Consider the following 27,430-nt stretch of genomic DNA (forward strand, 5'->3'; position numbering starts at 1 on the left):
CTATCAGTTAATATCTTTTTAAAAGGGAAAAAAGTTATTTACTTATTTTTAGTACTTTATTGCTTATCTTCTCTGTCTTGGGTAAATATGTTGTGTTAAATTTTTTAGTTTTCTGCCACTTTTTTTATGAGATAGCTTTTTACACCTTAATAACAAGTGAATCGCCTGGAGGATCTCATTAAAATGCAGATTCTTGTTCAGTAGGTCTGGGTCCCAAGGTTCTCCATTTGCCACAAGTTCCCAGGTGCTGTCCACACTGACGGACCTATGACCACACATTGGATAGGAAGGAACTAGAGGACCAACCAGCCATATTTAGGGGAGAAAATGGAGCTGCTTCCAGATGATGTTTCTCACATAGAAAATTTAAATATTTGGAGCTGTTTTGTGAGATGACTTACATATGGTAAATCAGTTAGCCAGTAATCCTGGCTAACTAGTTCCACAGTAATCCTCTGTGGAAACTGTGGCTTAAACACTTGTAGTAAATTGCTCATGGTCACAGTGCTTAAAAGTGATGAATTTTGAATTTGAATTCTGCCCTTCCTCAATCTATATCCCATATTCTTTCTAGCATTTCCTTCCAAAGAAAGCCTAGAGAATATTTTTATCTTCTACAGCCTTAAACTTTGATATAGTCATTCTGTGATTACACACCACCTTATGTTTTTACTTTTTTCTCTTTATTTTTTCTTTCCTTTCCTTTTTTCTTTTTTATCTTCTTGTTTTCTCCTTATGTGTTTTTAAAAGTAGCTTTTAGTGCTAACCTTGCCACTTACTAGCTGTGTGACCTTGAGTAAAGCAGTTAAACTTTCTAAGCCTGTCTGTAAAAGGATGGAAAGATCTAAATTAAAGTGGCCAGTAAACACTCAGTGAATATTAAATACTATGATTATTCAACAGCATTTTTTGACACATGTAACTTGCCTTCATTAAAATTGGATGAACCTTGAAAACATTATGCTAAGTGAAAGAAGCCAGACATAAAAGGTCACATGTTGTATAATTCCTTTCAGATGACATATCCAGAATAGGCAAATCCATAGAGACAGAAAGCTGATTGGTAGTCACCAGAGGCTGGAGCAGAGTGGAGAAGAGGAGTGACTACTTAGTGGCAGTGGAGGTTGCACACCGTTGTGAATGTATTGAGTGCCACCGAATTGTACACTTTGAAATGGTGAATTGTTATGTGAATTTCACCTCAATTAAAAGAACTCATGTGGAAAATTGCTTCATTAAGGCAGGCATTACATTTACTAAATAGGTTTGCATTTTTGAAAGAACTTTATGGAATTATAGGAGACATTTCTTGATGTTATGAGATGTGTTGGAAATACAGAGGAATGGCTTATTTTGGAACAAGTATTATTGCCTTGAAATTTTGCCAGTTCAAGCAGGTCTCTTGGGAAGACTAGATCTCCTCTATTTTCTGGCTCCAAAGTGCATAGGATATAAGCACCCTATTATTTTGTTATTATTTTGTTATTAAAAATTATACAATTGACATCCCAATTTTTTCTTCTGAAGTTTAGTATAACCTAGAAATAACTTTATTGCTATACTGTTTCATGAACTACATGGAAACTTTTGTAGTTTGTAATGATTTGTGATGTATTCAATGTGATGGAAAGTTTAACTAACTTGCCCTTTGTCCCAGAGCTGAAAGAAATGGCGATTCGTTTAAGCCTAGTTGCCTACATTCTGTGCTTTTAACCAGTTCATTATAATGTCTGGTTGGAGAAGAATCACAAATATTATTATTCTTTCTCGTGAAAAAAAAATAAAACAATGTACATACTAGCAAAATTCTCTTAGGTTATGTCTGAGAAAATTAATTACCCTAATAATTAATTAATTAAAAATTAATTAATTTCTGTCACAAAGAATCTATAAATCTGATGAGAAAAATATTTGTAATTTGATTTTTATAATTCTGTTAGTTTAAAACAGTTGATAATTGATAATTATACTCTTGTTATTCTTGTTACAAAGAAGAAATTTGCAAATGCTGAATATGTTTCTATACCTTTCATAAACTCTTTAAACCACGTTTTTAACCACAGTTGGTGGGGCAAGATGGTGGCAGAAGACAACCCCAGTCACTTTTCAGTGATTATTGTAGAGACAACATAGAGAAATATCTGCTTCAGCTGCTAATAAAGTATCTACTGATAAAGCAGAGAATAAAGTATGCTGTTTGTAGTTAACTAGGTAGCCATGGGTTAAGTCTGTGATACAAGTTTCCAACTCTCAGATTTGATTTTTAATTAATTAGTTGGTGTTTTGTACAAGAAGTCTTCTGTATGCAAAGAATAGTGTTGACTTTTGCCATAAAGAAGGCCCCCTGTTCCTCACTAGTTATGTTCCCACAAGTATTCTCGGTACCACATCTGCCATTGAATTTAACAATATGGTAGGTAATATGCTCTGAAGACAAGTCCCAAAACAGTAATTGATTAGGCTGAATATTTAAAATTTTGGAATAAACTTAATATAATTACAGTAATTTTGCTTATCAAAAATTGTGAATGTTAATAAATGTTTTCACAACTATCAGTAATGCTTTCAAGTGAGTAAAATCAGCTTCATGTTACAGTTGTATTTTTCATACCAGTAGTGAATCATTATTAAATTGGGTCATTAATTTTTTCAAGCCCAACCTAAAATTCCTCTTACAGATTGCATTTTTTTCCCTCTAATTCCCACCGTCTTTCATCACTTACACATTAAAATAATTCTGTATTATTTTCTCTTTTTAAAAAAAATTTTTGAGAAGTCAGAAATTAAGGGTACCCTGTTTAGTGTTTTTGCATAAGAAATACTTTGCAGATGAATTAATTTTTTAATTAATTAAGAGGCAGCTAAGGATGATTTCTTAGTCAGTTAAGATGATGTTAAGAAATAAGGTAAATGTTAAGAAAAATTAGTTTGATTGGTCCTAGTTGAGGAAATGGCATTTACTGATTTTGAACTGTAATCCTCTTGATCACTCAGAATTTCCTAATTGTTCTTTAGGGAATAGGAAGTTGAAACAGCTCAGGAAAGCACCATAACTACTAGCCATGCCAGTGCTAGATAACAGTGTATGTTTTTTCATTTTCAAAAAAAAAAAAAGAAGAAGAACTAATGTAAACTGTGGATTTTGGGTGATAATGATTTCAGTGTAGTTTCACCATTTGTAACAAACATAACACTCTGGTGGGGGATGTTGATGGTGGAGATACTGTGCCTATGTGGGGGCAGGGTGTATATGTGAAATCTTTGCACCTTCCTCTTAATTTTACTATGAACCTCAAACTTCCCTAACAGAAATAAAGTCTTTAAAAATAGTTAAAGAAGAAAACTTGAGCCTTCCATAGGTACATTAATTTGTACACAAGAACACTTTGGGTTTTTATGATATCCTGTTACTATAATAAACCAAATTAATCTTCCTCACAGAGAAGCTCAGAAAACTTTATTGTTCTCACTGTTCTTCTGCATTGTGTGGAAAGTCCTGTGCAGTGCAGGAAGGCAAGAAATAAAATATACATCCAAATTGGAAAAGAAGTACAACTGTCTCTATCCACAGAAGATATGACGGTTTACATAGAAAACATCAACAAAGCTACCAGAAAAGCTCTTTACAGCTAGCAAGTTGAGTTAAGCAGGATTACAGAATCCAAGGTCAAGATACAAAATTCATTTGTATTTCTCTGCACTAGAAGTGAACAACTGGAATTCTAATTTTTCAGTGTGCCCTTTATATTAGGAACCCCCAAAACTGAAATATTTAAGTTTAAATCTGACAAACTATTTTCAGGATCTTTATGCTGAAAACTACATAATTCTTATAAAAGAAGTCAAAGAAGACCTAAATAAAATGAGAGAGATACTACGTTCACGAATTGGAAAACTCAGTATTTTTATTTTTTAAGCCATTAGTTCTCCCCATATTGATCGATAGATTCAACTCAGTCCTAGTCACAGGCCCCGCAAAATTTTATTATAGATATCAACAAGCTAGTTCTAATTCCAAAAGAGAACTTCTGAAAGAGAACAACTAAGTTGGAGACCCACATAATAGAGGAATCTAGGTAAAGGGTAAATGAGAACTTCTGAACTATTTTTGCAACTCTTTTGTCAGTCTAAAATTATCCAAAATAAAACGTTTTAAAAATCAGGTATAACTAATGAGGCTTATAAACAACAACACTCTCTGACTACTGTTTCTCAGCCCTGATTCTCCTCAGAGGCAACTATTACCAATTACTTTAGCTGTTGCTTCTAATATTTACCTACATATGTCTAAATAAATGCTTTTTCTTACATTTTTTGATTTTTCACTTTTTGATGTGGTCTGTAGATTTTCTTCTCTAGAAGATTAAAGTATGAGTGTGTAGCTATCTTTCACTATTCCCAGCACTTGCCCTGCTCCGTCTATGCAAAATGGGTATAATTTTGTGTTTAACATTTTATATGTGCATGTATGTATACATATGTGCACACATATATGAGTACTATGTGAACACTGTGTACTAACCCATTTAATGCATTGTGATCCTGTTGCATTTCTGGTAATTTTTTGTTTATTTTTCCTGAGTTAATAACTGACAATAATTCTGATTGTTTAGTTTTCTATGTACATATCACTAATCCACTGCAAAAGTACCCCCAAAGGGTTACAGTTCTTCTTTAAAATCTGTCTACACATCAGAGACTTTTTCCATTCCATTTACTTTTCTTGGAGACACTACTCAAATGAGCCCCTTGTTTGTTTTCCGCTCGAAACTGGTTCTCTTCAGGTCCACAGAAAGCTGTTATCCCAGGGCTTCCCATCACCTTGATTCTCAGGGATTCTTTGATTTGGTTTGGTCTGTGTTTTCATGCTAGAGGCTTTTCTCAAGTTGGTATAAAATCATGTCAATCAAGAGGCACTGAGAAGCTGGTAGACACTCTACCTGAGTGGAGCAGATATTATCTGATGTGGATGGAGAAATTTGACGGAGGGAGGTCCAAGTGTTAGGGTTTGTATGTCTTTTTTTGTTTTTTCCTCCTGGACTCACAGGTGTCCCCAGAAAAGACTGGCCAGGCTTCTGCCCAAGGGTCCCGTGCTTGGCTGTGGGGCAAGGGCTGACTGGAGCATGTGTTCACTGGTTTCTCGTGGTTGCTCTCAGAAAATCCCTTCTAATTTTACTTTTTTACTTTTGTCTTGTTCCAGAGGAGTATGGGGCTAGGGGTAGGCAATTTGCTCCTTTTTACCTATTCTACACCCCCATTTTCAGAGGTATCTAGTACTTTCTGGGAATTTGCAGAGGGAATTGGATGTTTTCTATTGATTTCCTTCTCTACACACTTAAGTTTCAGCACTTCTAAGTCAGTTACCATTCATCAGTCTGGGGATACCATATTTTATCTACTGTGGACTCTTCCTCCTTCCTCTTGATCCCATTATTTCCATCGAGTATTGGGAGATAGTGGAAATAAGCATGCGACCATTGTACTGTTTAACCATGCATTGCTTCACTTTCTGCATCGTGTATGGTGCAGTTCTCCACTTGCATTTAGGGACAGTACCATTTTCTGACAGGTTCCCTATAGCCACACTGCCTCACGTTGTTCAAGAAAAATGATTAAATATATGTAAAACGAAAAAAAGACTATCTGTATTTTGCATGGTATGGAATTAACTGCATAGTCAGACTTTCATTATGGAAAATTGTCTCTTCAGTAGCAATTAATCTAATAATAAAGCAAAAAAAAATGGTACCTATTTGAATTTATTAAGGAATTTTGTATTTTATGAATGATAATTTTTAAATGTCAAAAATATCATTTTCATTATGTAATGTGTTACGTACAAGATGCTGAATTTCTGTTGCAGTGAATGCTGAAATAACTTTCTTTTATAGGCTGTATACATAGGATTTGATCTTCCTCATTCCTTGTTTTATTTATCTTCTCAATTTTTGTTTTATCAAGTACTTTATGGGACATGTGTAGGGTCAACCTTCTGTTTTAAGTTCACTACAGCCTTACCTGTGATCTTGCGAGGTAGAGTTTCCCTATTTTTTTTTTTTTTCCTGGCATCTGGCCGTTACAGGTATCCAAACCCATGACCTTGTTATTAACAGCACCATGCTCTCCCAGGTGAACTAACCGAACAGCCCGACTTTCCCTATTTTGAACACTACTAATGTAAAGATAAGTGTGGCTAATGAAAGTACTAAAGCAAAAAGTTTATACTATATTTCAAATTTGAAGATTTTAGTACAATTAGATTAGTGTTTTCTGCTATCTCTATACAATATTAATTCTTGGGATGCCTATGTATGTTAAATTTATTAATTTACTTACCAAAATTCTACTTTAGCTACCTTATGGTTATATTTTCTTAACATTTGGAAAAGGACAAACTCAGAGAACATAAACTTTCTTCATGAGGTTGTTTAAATTCAGTTGACATCTTAATGTGGATTTTATTTGAACTCAAATGCCACACTTCAGATTGGTTCTCTGGCTTCTCTCACTGGTACATTGTGTTTCTCACTGTAATATTTTTTAACATTGCCTCATGTCTACAATGAGCCTGATTTTGAAGCTTTTTACTTCTTATTTCCTGGGCTAATTACATAAGCTTGTAATGAATCACACATATTAATAGTATATTTCTGTAAATGATAGCATACATTGGCTGGTAAAAATAATGTAAATATTTTGTTACTTAAGTGTTTTTGACCACCCATAAAGGGCCAGATAGAAACATGATTTCAGTGTAGAGTTACCAATTTTCTGATACCTTCTTTTATTGAACTTATTAAGATACATCTTTTAGAGGAGAGCAATGTTGTTTAGGCAGTAAGAATTAGGGGAAAACAAAAAGAGAACTGAATGACAAAATGCTCTTGTGCACAGAGACCTAATTGAAGGTTGAATAGGTATACTGAACAGAGTTCCTGAGATCACACCTTGCTATTTTTCTCTCTCTGATAGAGACAGGTTTTCCCGCATAATCCTCCATTCCTGTTTTATTTGGGCCAACGCCCTCAGAGCTGTTTGTGCTGTTTCATCTAACTTGTCTTAAACACTCCCATGCCCAACACAGCTTTTACCATGTGGTAATGCCACTCATCACACTTACATAGAAACTATATCTCACCATCTGGACCCAAGCAATTCACACTCTACTCTAGCAAAAAAAAAAAAAAAAAAAAAAAAAAAACCTCTCCCCTTCTCAATGTCTTTCTCTTTGCCTGGTGAACTTTTACTCATCATTTAAGATCCAGCTTGAAATGTCAGCTCACCCAAGGACCTTTTTTTGGTTCTCCTAGGTTGAGTTCTTTGCTTCCTCCTGTAGGTGCTGTAGCACTGTTTGAGAGAAACCATCGTTCCTACCTCCCACCAGAGGTGGACTCCTCTAGGTTTGGGACTATGGTTCCAGGACCTAGCTTGGATTCTTATCCATGGTGGGCTCTCAATAAGTAGTTCACAGGTGCATGGATGGTGGAGCAGAAAGAAGTAGTTGCTGAATAAATACATCTGTTTAAAGTCAGAACCAGGCCAGTGCTGAGAACTGGGATTCTATATCCTGTTCTGTCTTTATTTTTTCCATTTTGCTCACATTTTCATAGGAAAGAAAAGTTGCTTAGGGAAAAAAAAAAAATCTCATGTTGGATAAGTACTAGCTTTAACTTATAAGAAAGGAAATATTTAAGGCTGATATCCCGTAGATGGTACTGAACCTTAGAAACTACCGGAAAAGGAAGACTTGGCTCCATACCTGGTCATTAAGCAAAAAAAACTTAAGCCTCAGGCATCAACTCTAGAAAAAAAAATAGATGCACTGAATGTAAGAAATAAAATTGCTGATAAAAAATAAACATGAGTTATGTAATTCAGTTTGATTATTTTAGCTAAAATTCTATTGGTGTGTAAAAACATACAGATTTTCAGGGAGTTTGGTCACAGAATAGAGATGATGCAGAATCTCAAAAATTGTTGAATTAAAAATGAAAATATTGTTTTGATCATTTAAAAATGTGTGGATTCAGACAGTAATAATATAATGATGATGGTGATGATAATGATAATAACAATAATGAAAGACTGTTTATTAGACATTTTACTCTTCCAAATACGGAGGACCTCTTCTGAAAGTATTAACCAGTGCTAGAAACAAAATCACAAGCCAAAAATATTCCTTTTTGAATTTAAGCTTGTGATCTGTCTTCTCTACTTTATTTTTTTTAATTAATAAAATCCTGTAGTAGTTATGGAAGATCGTTTATAAATGACCTCATAAATTGGAAACTTGGAATTTAAAAATATACATATAGTATTTCATTTATTTAAAAACAGAGTGATGTTTAAATATTAGGCCCCAGTTAGCTCGGTTGGTTAGAGCGTGATGTTATAACACCAATGTCAAGGGTTTGGATCCGCATACTGGCCAGCCACCAACAAAACCCAAAAAACAAATATTTGGCCTCTCTAGGATAATGACCCAGATTTCTAGTCATCATGAGACTTTTTTCTTAGCCACGTGTTTATTAGTATTCATTTCATTTATGCACCATAAAAATTCTGAAGGCACTTTAGTATGTGAGAACCCATCTATTTCAGATCACTGGAGTGAATCACTGCTGGTTTATAATTGGTTTGTTTTGTTTTGTTTTGGGTATAATTTTTTAAGCGACTCTTGTTTTATTGCCCACTAAGAGCCTAATAAATCTATGATAAATATTCTGTTTGTTGTATCATTTGTAGGTACTATGGTCTTTGGAACTGGGTCATTGGATTTCCGAGGAGCCATTTGAGCTTTCTAACTACTTCCCTGCAGCTTCTGTAAGTTAGATGTTGTTTTGTGATGATGAATGCAATTCAGTATTCTCAGGAAATTATTATAAGCATAAGGATAAAGTCAAATTTTTATCAAATCAAGAGCAATTATGCCCATAATTAAAAAGACATTTTCACAGAACTTAGCACCTTTTATTTATCTATGAGAACAAATGTGAGAACATTTTGAAAAAGTAGTGAGGAATGTAGTCTTGAGAAATTTTAATTATAAAAGTCCTCAGGATTGAGAAAAAAATAAAATTTTAAAAAACTGGTTTCTTGAAAAGGTAATATTATATCTTGCTTACTGCTTTGAAAACTAATTCTTTTTACTGTTAATATAAATAGAATTGATAGGTGTAAAAACTGTGGCTTGCTAGCATTAAGATGTGGTTTTTATATTTTGATGTTTTTCCTAAACTACACTTCAGCTTTACTGACTTTTAAATGTTTCAACTGCTTAATGGAAAAGTGTTAGGTTGTAATTTTTTTAAAGATAAGTAATAATTAAGTGGGTTATTTAAGGTTTGATTGGAAGCAGGATTGTGCAGAAGTCGGCTTTTGTTTTCAAAAACGTTAACTGGTTTGTGACAGTTTATTCTTTCAAAAGATTAGTATCTAAAAGATAAATGATGATTCTTGTCTGCAGCCAGTCGCCTTGTCATTTAGTTGTTTGAGTAGGCCATATGACTATAACATAACAAGTTGAACTCTGCTATCCAATCACTGTAGCTATCTAGGTTGTTGAGTTGTTTTTGTTTTCATTTTTAAGATTACTGTTTTGATTTCCTTTCAGCTTTATAAATGTTTTCTTAAGGAGAGAAAGAATTTTTCTCAGCAAGACTGTTTGAAATACTGTGTAAGGGATTGTAGTATAAAGTAGAAATGCAAATTTCTCCTATTCTCTGTCATAAGAGATTATATATAACTTTGAATAACATAATGAGGTTTGTCTTTGAAATTCATTTTAGCTGTCTACGTGGGCATTGATGTAAATTAAGTATGTTGTTGCCAATTTTTTCTGTATTACCATTTTCCTCATATCTGTCATTGTGGTCATTAAGAGATCATAGAAACTTACTGTTGTCCTTTGAAGCTGTGAAATTTTCTTATCATGGGATATTTTTAACTTGATGCAAAGCCACGATACCCCTGTTGATTTGATAAAGGCTTCTTAAATGTAATAATAAAAACAGTTCTAAGACAGGGAGGTTCTTTACCCAGTTGAATAGCTGCTGGAAAAGTGTAACACAGCAGGAATAAAACAGTGCTGTGACTCTTCCACAGCTCATAGATCGACTCAGAATACACAGCAACACTGAAGTGTTCCCACACTAAGTGCCAGAGAATGCAGGGTAGAATGAATTAGATAAGAAGACTGGAGTGAAGAAAAAATAATGGTAGAACAATACAAGGTGAAGACACATGGAATAAACGCTGGTTGCAGATTTGACTCCAGATGTTCTAGCAAATGACTCAAAAAGAAATATATGAGAAATTACTTCTAAATTATAAAGTATCACACAAATGTTCATTAGTACTGGTTGTACTATAGAAACTTCAAAAGGAGTTAAAGCAGGAATTTGAGGAGATAAGGTTTTGTAGTGTTTGCAGTGTTTTCAAAAATTTAGTCAACATTTGAATATACGAAGAATATTAGATTTCGCTTTTGTACCAAAACACTTTTTTTTAATTTTTAAATTCTTTTTAGTTTGTTGATGGATGTAAAAGAAAATCTTACTAGTGCAAATTACTTTTTAATTTGAATTTAGGGGTGAATCTTGAGAAGTACAGCTTTGTAAATATCTTAAATGGAAGGTTTTCTCAACCACAAATTAAATTATAGCTTCATTCTTTAAAAATATATCTTACAAGAAGAGAAAATAGATCTCTATTAGAATAGTGAGAAGATAGTATAGTTTCTTTGTCATGGAAATAAATGTATAATTTTCTTCATCATTAAAAATCATAATTTTCCTTGTTATGAGGCACAATCAGTTGTTCAGAACAAAATTGAAATGTGAAGTGTAAAATTGTAAATATTACCATAAAAGTTAAACATAATCATCTCACCTAATAAGTTATATTTAATTACTAAAAATGCTTTCATATTTAACAGCTGGGCAGGAAAAAATAGTACAGTCTTCATATAAACTAAAATAGCATACATCTGTTGATAATTTCAGAGATCCTGGAAATTTTCATCATATAATCTTGAAATATGTATTTGAGCATTAATTTAAAACTAAGCTGTCAATATTTATGTAAATATGCTATTTTCAAAATTAAAATTTAAAGCACCTAAGAGGAAAAGTAAAAAACAAAGCACTGTGTTTTTCCAAATATTAAACTGCTAGTAGCCACTTTTCAGAAAATCCCTGAATATATAATATATTTTTGTAGCTTAGAGAATTTTTACTTTCATTTAATTGTGATAGTGATGCTGAATTCAGGACATATGGATATTTACACAATCTATAAACAGTGCTTAAAGGAATGCAGTCCAAGATTATCTGTACTATTTAAGTGTTCTGTTTTCCAGTTATTTACTGATTAACTCTCACATAACATTCTTGGTTGTGACAGCAGAGTCTGTAAATTGTCAGTCTAACTCTCAACCTTGAATCCACCTTCTCATAGGTGTTCTGTCAGATTTCAATGCCAGATCGTTGCTTGTTTGGGGTTTTGCTTTGGTTCTTTAAGTGATGCAGGTTAAAATGATGAAGTTTACAGGTCTCTAATCTGGAGCATTTGGACCCCATCGGCACCCAAAAGCATGCTGTCTGACATGGAGAGACAGTGTGCAGCAGTGTCTTCAGTGCTGTGGGATTAATTCTTTCAAAATAGTACAATACGCTCTTCGTCAAGTATAGACAGACATTTAGAAATCTGCTGGTCTGATCATCATGGTGGTGGCCTTGAGTGAGTAGCCTGACCCTTTCCAGTAGTACCACTTAATACCATTGAACTTGTTTGTGTTCTGCCTTTGTGGGTAGTACATTCCATTCAAGTTGGAAGGACCACATGCATCAAACCACCAGCCTGTGAAAGTAAAACACAGAAGGAATTAGGAACTAGGTAACGCGAGCTCTCTCATCATGAAGGTGGAAATGTGACTAAGCCAGAAGTCACATTCCATTATTTAAAGTAGGCATATGCAAATATTCATGAGTGTGGAATGTGCTGCATTGGCAGAAGTATGGTTTCCAACTTTACAGTGATGAAATTGTAGCTCCGTTACGGCAAATGTTTTTACAGGCTTTCTTAATCCTTTCCTCTTGTGCTGAGTCAAAGTCCCATCATCCATAGGCATGAATCCTCCACAGTCTTGATTTGGTAAGCAAATAGTACAGTTGGAAGAATGGATAAACAAAACTCTGAAGAACTATTGGATGATTCTTTGGGCCAGGTTTACTTTTTAGTCCCAGCAGTGTGGTGGGCTGCACTCATTCAGGCTCCGTTTCCTCTACTAAAAAAAGGGGTTTTGACTAAAATATAACCCAAAATGTTAAACACTGGCCGGTACTCAACAAAAAGGAAATTTCTCAGTTCCAGAGACAAAAAGGAAATTTAAAGCTGGGGTGATGCATTCACTAAGTTAAAGTCAGACCCAAAAGGGGGTGCCCAGCACAGCAGGGTGGGGGAGTGGATCCCCATCGTCACCCTTATCCCTTGGCTTGATCTGAAAAAGGAGCATGCCAGATGCTGGGATTTGTGAGAGAAAAGAACAATCTCTATTTACATGAATTAATCAGAATAAATCTCAAAAACATTGTGTTGGAGGGACACACACATTATGATACCATTTATATTCATTTTTAAGATACAGAAAAAGATACCACAATTATTACTAATATCTCCATATGTAGTAAAATAAATAAAGCAAGTAAACCTCATTCAGTGGCTACCCCAGTGGCAGATAGGGAATGGTATGGGTAGGGCAGCTTTTGCTATAACATATATTTCTTTTAATAAAATTCTGATAAAAATATACATGTTATGTTTACACATGGTTGTGTGAGCACCAGTTATGGGTGCCTAAATTCTTTCCTCATGACAGTTCCATGACTTGAGTTGATTCAAATTAATGTAGATGTGACAAGAAGTTTGTGTTTGGTATTCAGAGTCATAGGTCTGTCCATTCTAGGGCCTGTTGTCTACCTTAACTATAGAACTTAATGTTTATGCAAAAATCAAGCTGCTTATTAGGCTAGTTTATTCATGGTCCAGACCATTCGTTGGGATTTGGCCCCTTTATAGTTGAAACCACTCTACTTTCTCTCTTGGGCTTCTTTCTTCGCCCCACTCTCTTTTCTTGTTCCATTCTCTGCCCCTAAATCTTTATTTGGGTAAATAAATGTATTGTTTCCTTGGTTATTAATACAACTCTACTCTCTTGAGTAGCTCACAACTACAGGTGTTCTGAACACCTCCACCCTCTCAGGTAGAGTGCTGAGTCCAGCATACGGGAATAATAGGAACAAAAGGATCAGGTATGTTTGGGGCCTCCACGCCACCCTGTTTCCCCTTTTTCCTTGGCTTTAAAAAGGATTATTGTGGTAGGATGAGGGAGATAAGCAATTTTTTACGAAATCAGTATAATAGCTTTTTCTCATTAAAATAATTTTCGCTAATAGAGAAGACCTATGTTACTAAATAATAATTATATTATCTTAGGAGCCATAGGATTGATTCTTGCAGTACAAACACATGAAATTTAAAGACATGAAAATTACTGAATTTCACATTATTTTCATAAATAAATCCTCCTCTTGACTGTAAACACCCCTTGACTGAAGTGCACCTACACTCTAAGCATAGGTTTTCTACTTGTCTTAGGCAGTGCCTTATAGTTATAAAATATATTGACCTCAGCTCTTACCCTTGGTTGTCTTGGTGGGTAATGTGTCTGTTTTGTTAACTTGGTCTGTATTCTACACAGATCACCAGCCGGTCTCTCAGTTTGCACTATTGGCAGAGTTTTTGCTGCTGTTTGACATCTTTCAGCATTTTCAAGAACTGACTTGATAGCATTTGTAGATTTTTTTCTTGTTTCAATCACTACTAACTGGTTCTTGTTACTTATTTGTCTAATTTTTATAAGCTTAGAAATTAAGTTTTCTAACAGTTGGTTCCTATCATTGCTCTTAAATGTTTTGGAATACCATCCTAGTCATTTTAAGCGACGGCTACAACAGTCTTCTGCTTATAGGTATAGTTCCATTTTCATTTTTAAGCAATCTGATACAAAAGGTAAAAGACAAGAAAAACCTGAAAATAAAGACCTTAATTTAGAGTGGACAATCACTCATTTTAATGTGATGCACTAAAAAGGCAGGTTGGTTAATTAGTTTCTTGGTAAGTGTTTGCTATACAAAATTCTTCTTAAAAAGACAGCTGAAAATCTATTGTTTGACCATTAGATTATTCATTGGAAATATTCCTATAATAATGAATCTATATCATTGTTTTGGTTGCCATTTTGAACTTTTAACACTTTTAATACAACAAAATGGAATTAAACCCTCTCTCTGACATCTGATATTCAGCAAGCACAAACTCAAGAGAGCTTGCTGAATGTGAAATGTTTTCTCTCCTTGCCAGGAGTTGGTCCTGAGGAGACATAGTTGGCCTGCTGACAATTCTGGCTCCATATCACATTCTCACTTAAAACTAAACAGTCTAAAAAAGTAAAAAACAAATTTACTTTTTATCAAGTTAGTATGTCTATTTATGAAACTTTGGACATTGTTAGCAATCACAGTTTGAAGTCCAAATTGCCACCCATTCACTCTATGGAATTCTTTCTTGCCAATGCAAGTGGGAAAACAGAAAAGTCATCCCTACCTCCTGTTAGCATTTGTGAACACTTGCAAATACATTTGTCGTTGTCTGCATCCTTTGTACTAAAGTCATTTCCTGGTTGGCTTATGCTGCTTATTTTGCCGGCTGTCCCTGTGAGTCCTTTAAGATAAATCCTGTAAGCGTGCAAAGGAAAAAAAAAAAGTAATTGGCTTGGGTTGTTGATTTACTGTAGTGGAAAATTTTTTATGATGAAGAATTCCATCCTACAGAAGTGCGTTCTGTACTGGTTAGTGTACTAATGCATACTCTGGACAAAATATTTTGCACTGGTATAAACAGGAACCAACTTATCATCAGACCCTTTGGCAAAGAGGGATATTTTCATGAAACCATCAGCACATATCACTTGCACAAGTATAGGCAGGGACTGTAGTACCTATAATTTATTTTCTTGCTGCTTTCAGATAAACAGAAGAAGTAGAAAGCAATGTGAGGGACCTCTCCCATTGTACTATTGAAACAAGAGGCCCGAGATGACTGGACAATCTCAAACATCATTCTTTTCGGCTCAGGGGATGGGGATGGAGAGAGCAGCAAACAACAGAATATTCCTTGAGCTTGGGTTAGAAATGTACAGAACAATGTGGAAAATAAATCCTTATGGCTAGTTTGCCTCATTTCTATGTAGTAGTGTAATAAACCTGTTCAACAGTGAGAAAGGAATAAGTATCATACCAACTTAGACACTAGATAAATAGCCCATGCTTTTAGAATATTGCAAAAATATGTCTTACATCAGTGATCTGAGTGCCAGAGAGAATTACAAGGGAAGGGAGAAGAAAGTGAGTTGTTTTTTTGATTTCTCATAACTATGCTAACGAATCACTGCTGCAAGAAAGCTCTTGGCAGATGGTTCAGGACAGATCAGAACAGACATATACATGGGGCATGTGTCGACACTGTGTTGGCCTCAGAGTGTTGGGCTCTTAGAGCCTGGCACATTGAGTCCTCGTATCTTGATAGAGACACAGTCACATGAAGACCCTGGCAAGCATCCTACAAAACAGAGTTCTGCAATGGTGGCAAGAGAATTGTACTTTAAGCCCCAAAAATATGCTCCTCTTTGTCAAACCTTCTAACATTTGCTAGCCACTATTTTGGAACTAATATAATGTCCAAGAATTCGTGTTGGAACAGAGTGCAGAGAAGAGAGGAAAGGTTCGTGCGGTTCACCTGCTGCCCAGGTCAGGCCAGGCTCTTAAACAGCACATGCACTGAATGCTCCTAACACCTCACAGAGGCAGGCGCCATCCCTGTTCTTACCTAAAATGTCATCGAGGTTCAGAGAGATGAACATGGCCAAAGTTAATACTCGTAAGTTGCAGAGCTAGGCTTTGCACCCGATGCACCCAATTGTGTTTCCACACTGTCACACTCTTTAACAGAGATGTTTGTTTATTGAGGAAGAAGTTGTGAAAAGATGGAGTGAAGGGCATGTCGAGTCGAGGTCCATAAGTGTGGGTCCTACGTTATTTTTGTGTTAATGACCTAGATTTAAATTGTTTTAAAAAAATATAGTAGCCCTAGAGACTTCATGAGGCATTGACTAAACGTCTGCATTTCAGTGTTTTCTTACATGTTTCAAAAATGAGATAGGCCCGTAGCTCAGTCTCTAAATACCTGCTGCAAAATGTTAATATCATAAGTTCTTATCATGGCTAGGATTTTGAAACACCTGACTTTCTTTCCAGCCTCCTCTCCCTGATCATGGACAGGATCAAGATGAACTACTTCCTTGCTTGTCCTCCTTTTAACTCTCTTGCCTCCTTTGAAAAATCTCAGTTCTCAGGAACCCGTTAGATTTCCCCAAAGACAAGCAAAAAAAAATTTTTTTATTAGTCTCTGTTAGAAAAGTTGTATAATTTTAGATTCTCATATGCCGCACTAGTTTAAAGTGCTTTCTTTTAAATTTGGGTCATTAAGAGTAAAGATTTAAGACATTTAAGAAGAGAATTAAGAACATCTTCAAAATTGCTTTAAATTGGTATCACTTGATAAAAAGGTAATGCCAACATTTAATAATTAAATCTCATTGTTTGTGTAAAACTGCCAGAACGTCTGTAAAAACTGACCAATTTTTAAGGTTTAATAAACAAATAGCTTTTAGTTTTACTAAAAAGAATCATATCTTATTGCTGCATTCATCCCTTTCTTATTATATGTACTTTTCATTTCACAACATTTGGGGAACATTTCTTTAGGAAGAAAACTCAGCTGCTACATACAATTGGCATTCTGAAGCATTTGTCATTATTAAAAGTTTTAGTCACATCACAGTTCTCTTACTACATTAACATCATGTTTTATTAAGATGATTTTCTTGATGTAATATCTATTTTATGTTGCCAAGTGAGTTAAACTAAGCTTTAAACCACTGTGTGGTTTTTTTAAGTGGTATATCCAAAACTTGATTGCATTTTTAAAGGAAATATCTGTTAAGAACCCTCTCAGTTTACAATATTTTTATAATGTCAGCATACAAGGATAATGACGCATTTTGTAAAATCTTATACAAACAGCCTAATCCTTAATTTTTTTTTTTTTTTTAATTCTTCTGTTATAGATTCCTAACTGTTGCCAGTTGAAAAAATTTTTAGCTTGGAGGTAAAAGAATGACCAGCAACTTATGTCTCAAAATTCATTGAAGTTTTGATCTCTTTGGAGTCAAATTGGAACTACTGTGAGGCCCAAACACCTATCATTTCATTCATCTCAGTTAGGGCCTCTCCAAGACAGCCCTCCTCTTTCTATAATGAGGATTGATGGAATATGCTTCACTGACTTTTTAAAAGTCACATCAGTGTTTATTTTTTGCTTTCAAAACATGCTTCTGAGTTTTGATTCACTGTTTGTAAAGCAGGACATACTTGTCATTCTGTAATTTTCAGGTAGTTATTTCAACTTTCAGCCTGCTTGCTTTTCTGTGCTGTCCATTGAGACCCTCCCCCATGAAGCCAGCTCACAGACTTTGAAATCAGTTTTGCTTTCCAGACTGTTAAGATCTTGGAATTTCTGTTGAGCAGATCTGAGTTGGGATTAATGAGATTTAGATGAGACTGTAGGCCAGATAATTGTTTTCTGTGGTGTTCCTTTTGAAATTCATTTGCTTATTTCTGACCTCAGAGTAAGCACTTCATAATTTGTGCCCCATGATCACCAGACACCACCAGTCTGTACTCTTCAGACTTCTTCAGTGTAGTGTTGGTGACTTACCCGTTCTCAGACCAATTTCTTTAGAACTACCCAGCACAGAATCTCCTTTCTCTCTGTCCCCTGCATTGCATGTGCGTTTGGGAGTGCCTCTGTACTTTACGCACTAGCATATAAGCATGTGGCTTTCCTGTGTGTGTCTTATACAGGAGATTGTCAAGTCCCTTTGCTGTTCTCTGTCTCTACTCTCACGGCATTTTTGAATTAGAAAGTAAATTCCTGGGCAAAGTTGCCCACGCTGTCAGAACATTCAAGATTATTACCACCAAATGTGTGGGGACAAGGCAAATACTAAAGGAGTACTGTGAATCTGATGTACTTTCTATAGTAGAGAACAGAGGAGGTGACTAACCATCCCACCTAATTCTGCCATTTATTAACTTGACAACTAATCTTGACTTTGGGATTGAACACAATAACTGAATGTGCTTAAACTTCAAAAATATAGATTATCTTTTAAAATCTTTTGGAAGAAAACAATATAGTCACAGGTATCTATTTGTTATGATATTCATATGACTTGTTATATTAGGAACACTTAACATTCACTTATGCTACAAATAGTTATAAATATCCATTATCTGTCAGGCAGGATTCTTCTAGTCTTTGAGTATACACAGCAAACACAACAGACAAAATCCTGTGCTCATGAAGTTTCCCATATACTGTTATAAACAAATTTAAAATTTTAGAACTAGAGAAACTTACCAATAGACAATAATAATTCTAAGAAACAAGATGTTTTTCTATTTAAGATAGTTTAAGAGTAGTTTATATCTTGGTTAAATCAATATGGTTCTCACTTTCTGGAATAATCACCCAGGAAACCCTTTAAATTTTTTTTATAATTACAGATATTTACTTACCTATAATTGAGTTCTTCATTTGAGAGACAGAAATGTTCATACAATGAGTAAGCCTCATTTCCCTCCCAGTCTTTAAGGTGTATTTTAAGCACATAGCGTTGCTGATTAGTCAGTTGTGAGACAAACTCATTTCCCAGCCAGTGTTCTCCTGAAGGGTTACCAAATCCCTGTAATCCAAGTTGTAAAATTCAGTTACTTCATTTATTTTTTCCGTATTTGACATTAACAGTCAATCGATTTAGTCATGGAATAACTATTAAGTAGTCAGTAGAAATTACTTCCTGTATTGTAAAAATCCAGGGTCTTTCACATAGGAAAATAGATTTTTTTAAAGGTCAATTTTAAGGAACTAAGTTATTCCTGGAAGAAAATTAGTATTAGAGTAATTAGAACTACTTGGGGAACCACCAACAGAAATATAAGTATGAGCAGCCAAGTTTATAGAAGTGCGAAGCACCATGAAACAGTCGGCTGACCAAAAACACTGAGCCTGCCTTTGAAAATAAGTTGAGCACTCACATGCCTTTGTTTTGATACATAGTTTATGTTACATTGACAAGAGTTTTTAATGCTGAGACTGAAACAACAGTTTGAAAGAAGTCTTTGGTAAAAAACTAGTCATTGGTTAGTTTTGGATTTGTGGTTAAGGTTCTGCATATTTTGAAAGTTAGTTTTCACAAGGGAAATTATTTCTTTTCATATGGGTTAAAGAATATCCATACCACTTTATATTCTTTCCAGGTCCTCTGAAAATCAACACTGCCATCTTCACGTCGCTGAATAACAGTCCACCCGCCTCCACCAGTTTCCATTTCGCAGTAAGCCTGTTGAGGGAATACACAGTTACTGTGTGCAGGGCATCAGTGACTAGGCCTGCGCCTCGAGCAACAGAAACAAAATGAACATAGACACCTATGATAAGATTTATGATGACAGGGTGCAATAAGACATACTAGGGATATGACATGGGGCAAAACATTGTGGTCTTTTAAGAAACAGATGGTTTCGAATAAATTGGAAACAATGAATTTTAAATAAACAGTAGTATTATAAGAAGTTTTGAAGAAAATATGACTTTCTTATCATCTGTTCCAGACTAAAGACCCCACTGCCATGGCTGACCTAAAGATCACTGTTTTTTAGAGATGTAGTGAATGGGACATCTTGGCAGATTGGTCCTGAACCTCACATCTCAAATCTGAAGGAAACCATTGACTTTTGGTCACAGCCTTGAAAACCTTTTACTATTCACCAGTCCCTACCAATCCTGCAAAGAGTTATGTAAAGAATATACTCTTTCATTGTAGGGTTTCCAAGACCTCTTTTATGTTCTTATGCTGTGGAGCTGGTAGGCTTCCTATATGTGCAATAAAAATCAGTCTTCTCCATTCATCCCTGAGTGCGAGGACTGGAGGCTACAGTGCTCCTTGCTTCAGTGTGATGTGTGCAACATGTGTAACCCCAGCTTGCCCTGGCAATTCAGCACCACAGGCCATGTGTTCAAGCTTCTCTGCATTTTGCTTACCACACATGGTATTTGTCTTCTCAACTCTTTATTTCTGCCTTTAAACTGGCTCAGTGGGTTTAAACTTTGTCCAAAACACAGAATTCTTTCTTAGGCTAAGAGCATGCAGGCTCAATTTCAGCTCAGCTGGAGTTTTATTATGAAATTAAAAACCCCTGGAAATAAGATTACATAAATAGTTCTAAATAATGAGATTATGTAGAACAAAAAAGTTTTTCAGAAAGTAAGATAATTTTCCTACAGCATACAAGATAGGAAATATTAAAGTTAAGGTTCAAAACCAATGATAAATGTTCTTCCTTTGTTGTTTTCCTTGGTTTTTTAAGAATAATGGAAACAACTTTGGCAAGGTAAGCTTAAATGCAAACTTTACTGTATTTACAATTTCGAATCCTAGAGAGGAGAGCTAATGAGAACTAAGAGAGCACCTAGAATGTCTTATAGCTGATGGAACTAGAGCACTGTTACTGGAATAGCCTCACTCTGCAGAGGACTTTTCTCCACTACTGTTCTGGTTTCTGTCCATGAAAGTCACATGGCCCATATCACTTTCCCCAGTGGTCCTCATGTTTAGAAAAATATGTGCCACTAAAGAAAAAACTACATTTATTAATAAGAAAATTATTCTCCATTTTAAATTAATTAGACGTATAAAATTGATCTGCAGGGAACCCCTTATCTCTCTGTATTGTCTTTATTACTAATTATCATTGTTGTCATTGCTACACACTTCTAAGCACTATGCCAATACTTTGCATATATTACTTGTAATTTCACAGCAACTCTGCTATGATATAATTCCGCATTTTTGAACGGAGGAAAGATTTAGTAAAGTTAGATTAATTTGATCATAGTCATTTAGTTCTTTATTGGTATATGGAATTTGAATAAGGTCTCTTTAATAACATTTTCCCCACTACATTATACTGCCAAAAACAGAGATGTGACCCTTTTATTCATAGGCCAAAAGTCCCTCAACACAGGCCCAGTCAGTTCATGAATAATACTGCCTCTTATTTGCCTGTGTTCAACAGAATGGTCAGTGCTAATCACTTCTATCAGTAGTCTTTTTAAAAGTCCGTATAGTAAACTAGCTGAATAAGCTACATTGGTTTGAGGATTCATGTATGTAGAAGTTAATTCTCCTGTATTCTAAATGGCATTGCAGTGGGTTGAAAGAATTGACATGGTTCTTAGTGAGTCTCTCCTTGTTCCAAGAATATTTGATTCTTCTATGTCAAAATCATCATTATAAAGTTGCTGATATTTAAATACATGATCTCTCTTGTCCAGAGAACAAGTTTATCTTGTTATGGAAGTGAGAGGCAAGACCCTCAAATACCTGAGAACCACTGCTAGTGCATAAATGATTTGAGCAAAAAAAAAGAACAGAGGATTTATAAAAAATAAAGTATGATGAATTGGATCATGAAACTTGCAGAGAAAGACAGTGTTCAAATAGAGTTATCCACATAGCCAGAAGATAATTGAGTTTAGAAAAGCAGAAGTCCTCAGATACTTCCTAAGACCTTACCACTCTAACTACAACAAACCCGAGGGCAGTTAGTACTTTAGATTAGCACACTGTTGCACGGTTCAGGGATCTGATATTTTGCTATAAAGCTTGATATTTTTCAGTAAACACTGCTTGATTTAAATGTTATGCTTCAGAGTTCCAGTCAAGATGGCAGAATAGACAGTCCCCAGCATCACTCTCTTTCACAAATCAACCAATTTACAACTATAAAAATGTAACATCAGCCAAGCTAGGGCCGCTGGAGCTCAGGAAGAGGAAGAGAGACCTATGGAGTGCATGAAGGCAGGAGAAGCCACAATAAGAGAAAGAAAAAACTGCTCATAGCATTTCAGGCTGCAGCTGCTTTAAGGCTGGAGCTGCTGAGCACATGGAGGAGGAGCCGGCAGAAGCCACAGCTATGCCCTTCAGATGGAGTTACTTGGAGGCGGCAGGGGAGAAAAGGGCCTTAGTGGCCTCCAGGACAGCAAGACCACTAATAGGGTTCCCGTGGACCCACGCAGGAGTGAGGAGCCAGAACAGCTGAAAAAGGGGAGCTATTCAGAGGCTGGTGAGTCAACACAAGGGACTAGTGCAGGGCCCATCATGTGGGAAGTGTTTGGAGTACAGGTGGTGGGGGAGACAGACCCACCAGGAGAACAGTGGGACACAGCAAGGACAGCCGATCTGCCCGCCAATCAGCACAGGACCACTCAGAGGAGACTGGTTGGGAATGCAGAATTGCATGGGGTGCAGTTTGATGAAAAACTGCAGGCCCAGATCAGTTTCTACACAACTCAGGTGCATCAGCTCTCTGGAAAGCCAGAAGTACCTACAAAGTCAACCACTAAACCCTGAGCTGCACAAAAAGCCTTCCCTAGAGAAACAGCAGCAAAGCAGCAATTTAGCTCAACCACACAGCTCAAGTACTGGTTCGCATAGGAAGTTCCCCCATTTTAGAAGTAAACAGGGCCGAGCCCGTGGCGCACTCGGGAGAGTGCAGCGCTGGGAGCGCAGCGACGCTCCCGCCGCGGGTTCGGATCCTATATAGGAGTGGCCCGTGCACTCACTGGCTGAGTGCTGGTCACGAAAAAGACAAAAAAAAAAAAAAAAAAAAAAAGTAAACAAAGGACAAGAAATTAGTTCCGGCACAAGCACACTGCCAGCACCTCAGGGCCCACCTGGAGTCCTGAGGCATATAGCTGGGGACTGGACCCCTCCCACACCCAGGCACACCTCCAGCGCTAAGGAGAATGCCAAAAACATCACCTCCATGTGGGTGGCCCACCACAGTAACCACAGCTGCCACAAAAGTGGCTAGACATCACAACCACCATGCAGATGGTCCACCAGCCACTGGAGTACATTGACACAAGGAGAGTCACCAGCAGAGACCAAAGAAAAGAAGAGGATGTCTGTCTCCACAAAGTCCATTCCAGACTGACAGAAGAAGCATCTGCTCTATGGTAATATTGGGGGACCTGAACACACCTGTCAGCATTGGACAGATCATCTAGGCAACAAATCAACAGAATAACCATTACACCTTCAGAGAGAGAAAAGAAATCTAGTGTTATCACTGGTGGGAGGGGGGAAGGAGACGGGAATAGGGAGAGATTGGACAAGGGACATAAAGAATAAGTACGATTCATAACAATATACACAATAGTAATATTGATTTGATCAACATGTCAATATTGAACTCCAAAAATATGTATAATCAGTTATGATTCAATAAAAAAAAGAAGAAAAAAGAAAAAAGATGTTATGCTTCAGTTCTGAGGCCGTGGTTAATTGACTGATTATAGCAAACACATAGATAAATATTAGAAGTCAAGTGTCCTGTGAAATTTAGGGAGGGAAGCTACTATGTCTATAACTAGCAAAAACATACCCTCATACTTCTGATAAATTCATCTTGCAGTGTCTATCTTGTACAAAAATCTAATGGATTCTTCAGAAATAAAGTTGCAGTACTTAGGCATTTTGGGGAAAAGAGCTGCTCAGAGATCTGTTGAACATTTTTTTTTTCTGCAGAGAAGTCACTTTGTAGTCTCTGGGGGCAGTCAAAAATAATAACAACTCACATTATTAGCCCAAATCCCATCTTGGTTGCTGTTCCTCTATAATCACAACCTCCAAGGCTGGAGATGTGATCGTCCTGTTACAGATGAGGAAACTGAGAGATCAGTCAGAAAGGTTAAATGACTTGCTCAGAGCCACAAATTGGCAGAGCTGGAATTTAAACCCAAGTCTATCTGATTGTCTCTCCCTAGATCAGATTGTGAATTATGAAGTCGTAAGTCTGGAAGGGAATTTAGAGGTAACTTAATCTAGACTGTTTATTTTAGAGATGAGAAAATTGAGATTTTAAAAGATGGTTGTTCCCTACTATGTAAATGAGTTATTTTTATTACAAAGGTTTAAAGGGAGTGTAAATCCTAATATTTCCAGCCATGACCTGAGACTCATATAATCCCAGAGTCGTATATATTTTCATTTCTCTGCAGAACACTTCAGTCAGTCCATGGGTGGTAGAGTACCCTGCTGTGGGAGCACTGCACTGAGTCAGAAAAACATCCATACAACAGTAGGATGGGGCTGTGCGACTAGTGCTGTCCCTCTGGGTCTGCATCATGGCATTCACAGTTCACTGATATTCTCCATCCTTCTGTCCCTGTTATCCCTAAGCCAAGAACATGCAAACATCTGGTGACAGTAACATATAAAAATTGTCATGCAAACCAGATAGCAGAGAGGATTGAAAGGTTTAGTCCAAAGTCTCTTGACTGCATTTTAATCTGCAAAAGACTTTTGTGAGTTTTTACCTCTCCTTGTGCACTGCTCTAGGGTACTAGGGACTGATTTTCAAGGTTGATTTAAAGCCGCATGAATGAATTAGAAAGTTTCTTTAGAAAGTATTGTCTTGAATAGCACTGTATTTATCTTTTAAATTCATAATCAAGTAATACGTTACTCTTTCAAATTCCACATCTTTCAAACCCAATGCTGTGTTTTTCTTTGATACCAAGTTAAAAAGTGAGGATAATAGGGAGTTCAAAGAGATAATACTTCCAGGAGCCTCTAAAATTTCCATTTTGATATAGTATCTGGTGCCTTTTCTGTAGGTGTTTATGTTCAATATGTAGTTCCTTTTACATTTGGATGCAAACTTATTTATAGATAACACATAACACTTCAAACTGTTTCTCATGTATCATTCTACCTTATCAAACCCTAAGGGAAGCCTCATTGAAATATTCCCTGGGGAAGTGATTTTTTTCTTCATCTAAAGCTCATCCAAAGCAAAGTCAGGAGACACTCACTGAATAATCCAGAATAACTAAGAATGATTGAGTTAAGCTATGTAGTAGCTTTGCTTTCTGATAAGTGCTGGTGCTCATTTACTTTACACAAAGTAATTGAACATACACCTTGAAGTGAACTCCCCATACTTGAGAAGAAAACAAATGCCCTCTTTAATGGTGTGTTTTAAGTCTCCCAGACTGCATTAGATGCGGTAGGAACAGCTTGCCCCAGAGGTTATCATGGTGTAGACTGCCAAGTCCTAGGTGTCCCTGAGACCATGTCAGCAAGTCCACAAAGCTGCAGCTGTTTCCATAATAACAGAGACATTACTGGCCTTCGGCACTGTGTAGCGTTTGCACTGATGGTACAAAAGCAATAGTGGGTAAAATTGCTAGCGCCCTCATGTGAAGCATGGCAGGGTACCAGACTGTGCAAGTCACTATGTTCTTCACAGTCACACTTGCAGTTTAGAAAGGAAGAAAAACCACCATCACTTAAAGATGTCTTTGACAAAGAGGTAAAAATTATTAATTGTATTAAACCTCTACTGCTGAGTGCACATTTTTTTAGTATTCTGTGTGATGAAATGGGAAATACGTATAAATTCTTTCTACATAGCAAAGTACAAAGGCTATGTCAAAGAAATCACTTTTGTGTGATTGTTTCAGTTGTAAGTTGAATGAGCCTTTTTTTCCTTCTCATGGGATACAGTCGTTGCTTGAAAGAATGATCAAAAGATCAATGATCAGTGGTCATTCAATGACCATTCATCATCAGTCATCAGTGATCATATGGTTATTCAAACTTAAGTTTTTGGAAGATATTTTCTTTAAAATTAATGAAATGAGTCTTGTACTTCAGTGAAGACAGTTGACAGTGTGCATTATTCAAGCAAAATGCAAGGAGAATATATTTCTCGTGGAAGATAAGATTAGATATTTCTGCATCATTAACATGCAGTGTTAATATTCTGTGCACAGCAGTTCAACTTAGCCCTTAGCAAGTACTTTACGTGAGGCAGCTGCTCAGTAACGGCTGCTGTGCACTGAGTGAAGCTTGGGAAGGTCCATGGTGTGGGAGTTGCACTCCGTAGTTCACCCTCTAAAATGACCTGCTCAGAGCCAGGGAGGTAATAATGGGAAACTAATTCCTTACCTTTATCTCTTCTGTAGAATTAGGAAATGTTAACGTGTAGATGCCATTAGTGGTATGTCCTGATCTGAATACTTCAGCACAGTCTCTGAAAATGATTGGTTCTTCTTTAGCAACAAAGGAGTTCTTAGCTGCTTTTAAAAAATATAAAAGCATTGAAATGGAGTTCATGAAAAGATAAAAATTTGTTATTTCTAGATCCAGTTATTTGGTGAATTTTATTGCATTTGAATTACTGTAATAAGTAAAAGGATATGCCAGGTTCTTAGCCTTTCCAAAAAAGTTACTCTTTCAGCCTGTTTTCCTATTAATTCTTAAAGTGTCACAAATAATCTATACTTCCTTTTTATCATCAACTATATGTAATGCAATTAGCTATAATAAACTATTACTTTTTTGGAAATCTTCCATCTTGAGTAGAATTGAGTAAATTTATTACAGAAAGATTTTAAAAATATGTACCTAAAAACAGTGTCTCCTGTGCCATGGCTCCATCGTATATCCATTTAGGGCCACTATCCCATGGAGGCCGTGGTATGCATTTAATGCATTTTCTTCCTTTCTTTTTATACATCTGAGACCAAGTCTTTAATTTTCTTTAGAATATTGGGTGGAGACATTTAGTATTCTTTGGATTTTTAGCAACTGTACCATAACAGTTTGCATTAAAGAGGAACATAATGTTTATTTATCTGTGTCTTTGGAAATCTTCTAAGTCTAAAATTCTAGAGCTATGAAGTTCCTTCAAATTTTTATTCTGTTCTCAACATTTGGAGTTGCCATTCCTTTTTTGCCACATTAAAAATATGTGTGCCTGTGTGTGTGCATGTATGTGTGTGTGATTCTTGCAACTATTTATATTTTATTCTAGAGACCTACCAATGCATAGAACTCCGTGGACTAGACGGTGTGGATGAGCATCCCGGGTGGGCAGAGGGCACATCTTTATTCAGCTAAAAACACAGGGGAATAGGTAAACCTTTTCTGCTGCTCATTTTTTTCTGCCCGAATCTGAGCTACACACTTTCTCTACTTTGGCTTGTCAAAGCTGGCTCCTCACGCTATTTTGTCCCTCAGGCAGTGTCAGATGATTGCCTTTTCCTTTTCTGTGAATGTGAAAAAAATATGACTTTTCTAAAGTAGAAGAATGAAACTCTAGTTGGAAAGAACATA

General features: G+C 36.1%; 2 protein-coding genes across 13 annotated transcripts in view; one reads left to right on the top strand and one right to left on the bottom strand.

The window, feature by feature from the left end:
• MCPH1 (microcephalin 1) overlaps positions 1-27,430 on the top strand; it is a 249,251-nt gene that overhangs the window by 116,707 nt on the left and 105,114 nt on the right. For 7 of the 9 annotated variants that reach the window (XM_063074610.1, XM_063074628.1, XM_063074618.1 and 4 more), the window contains one exon: positions 8,746-8,823. In XM_063074610.1, coding sequence (XP_062930680.1) covers positions 8,746-8,823 — 78 coding nt within the window. Of the gene's footprint in view, positions 1-8,745; positions 8,824-19,499; positions 19,794-27,430 lie in introns of those variants that run through there. The other 2 variants (XM_063074655.1, XM_063074673.1) reach the window with 1 other exon arrangement.
• Positions 11,148-27,430, bottom strand: part of ANGPT2 (angiopoietin 2) — a 55,454-nt gene continuing 39,171 nt past the window's right edge. For 2 of the 4 annotated variants that reach the window (XM_063074723.1, XM_063074703.1), the window contains 5 exons: positions 26,261-26,388; positions 19,481-19,582; positions 18,759-18,925; positions 14,665-14,795; positions 11,148-11,859 (listed from right to left, as the gene is read on the bottom strand). In XM_063074723.1, the coding sequence (XP_062930793.1) occupies positions 11,699-11,859; positions 14,665-14,795; positions 18,759-18,925; positions 19,481-19,582; positions 26,261-26,388 (689 nt within the window). In that variant the 3' untranslated portion in view covers positions 11,148-11,698. Of the gene's footprint in view, positions 11,860-14,664; positions 14,796-18,758; positions 18,926-19,480; positions 19,583-26,260; positions 26,392-27,430 lie in introns of all 4 variants that reach the window. The other 2 variants (XM_063074713.1, XM_063074693.1) reach the window with 1 other exon arrangement.

This window comes from Cynocephalus volans, chromosome 1, assembly GCF_027409185.1.
Source record: "Cynocephalus volans isolate mCynVol1 chromosome 1, mCynVol1.pri, whole genome shotgun sequence".
In the NCBI taxonomy this organism is placed as follows: Eukaryota; Metazoa; Chordata; class Mammalia; order Dermoptera; family Cynocephalidae; genus Cynocephalus; species Cynocephalus volans.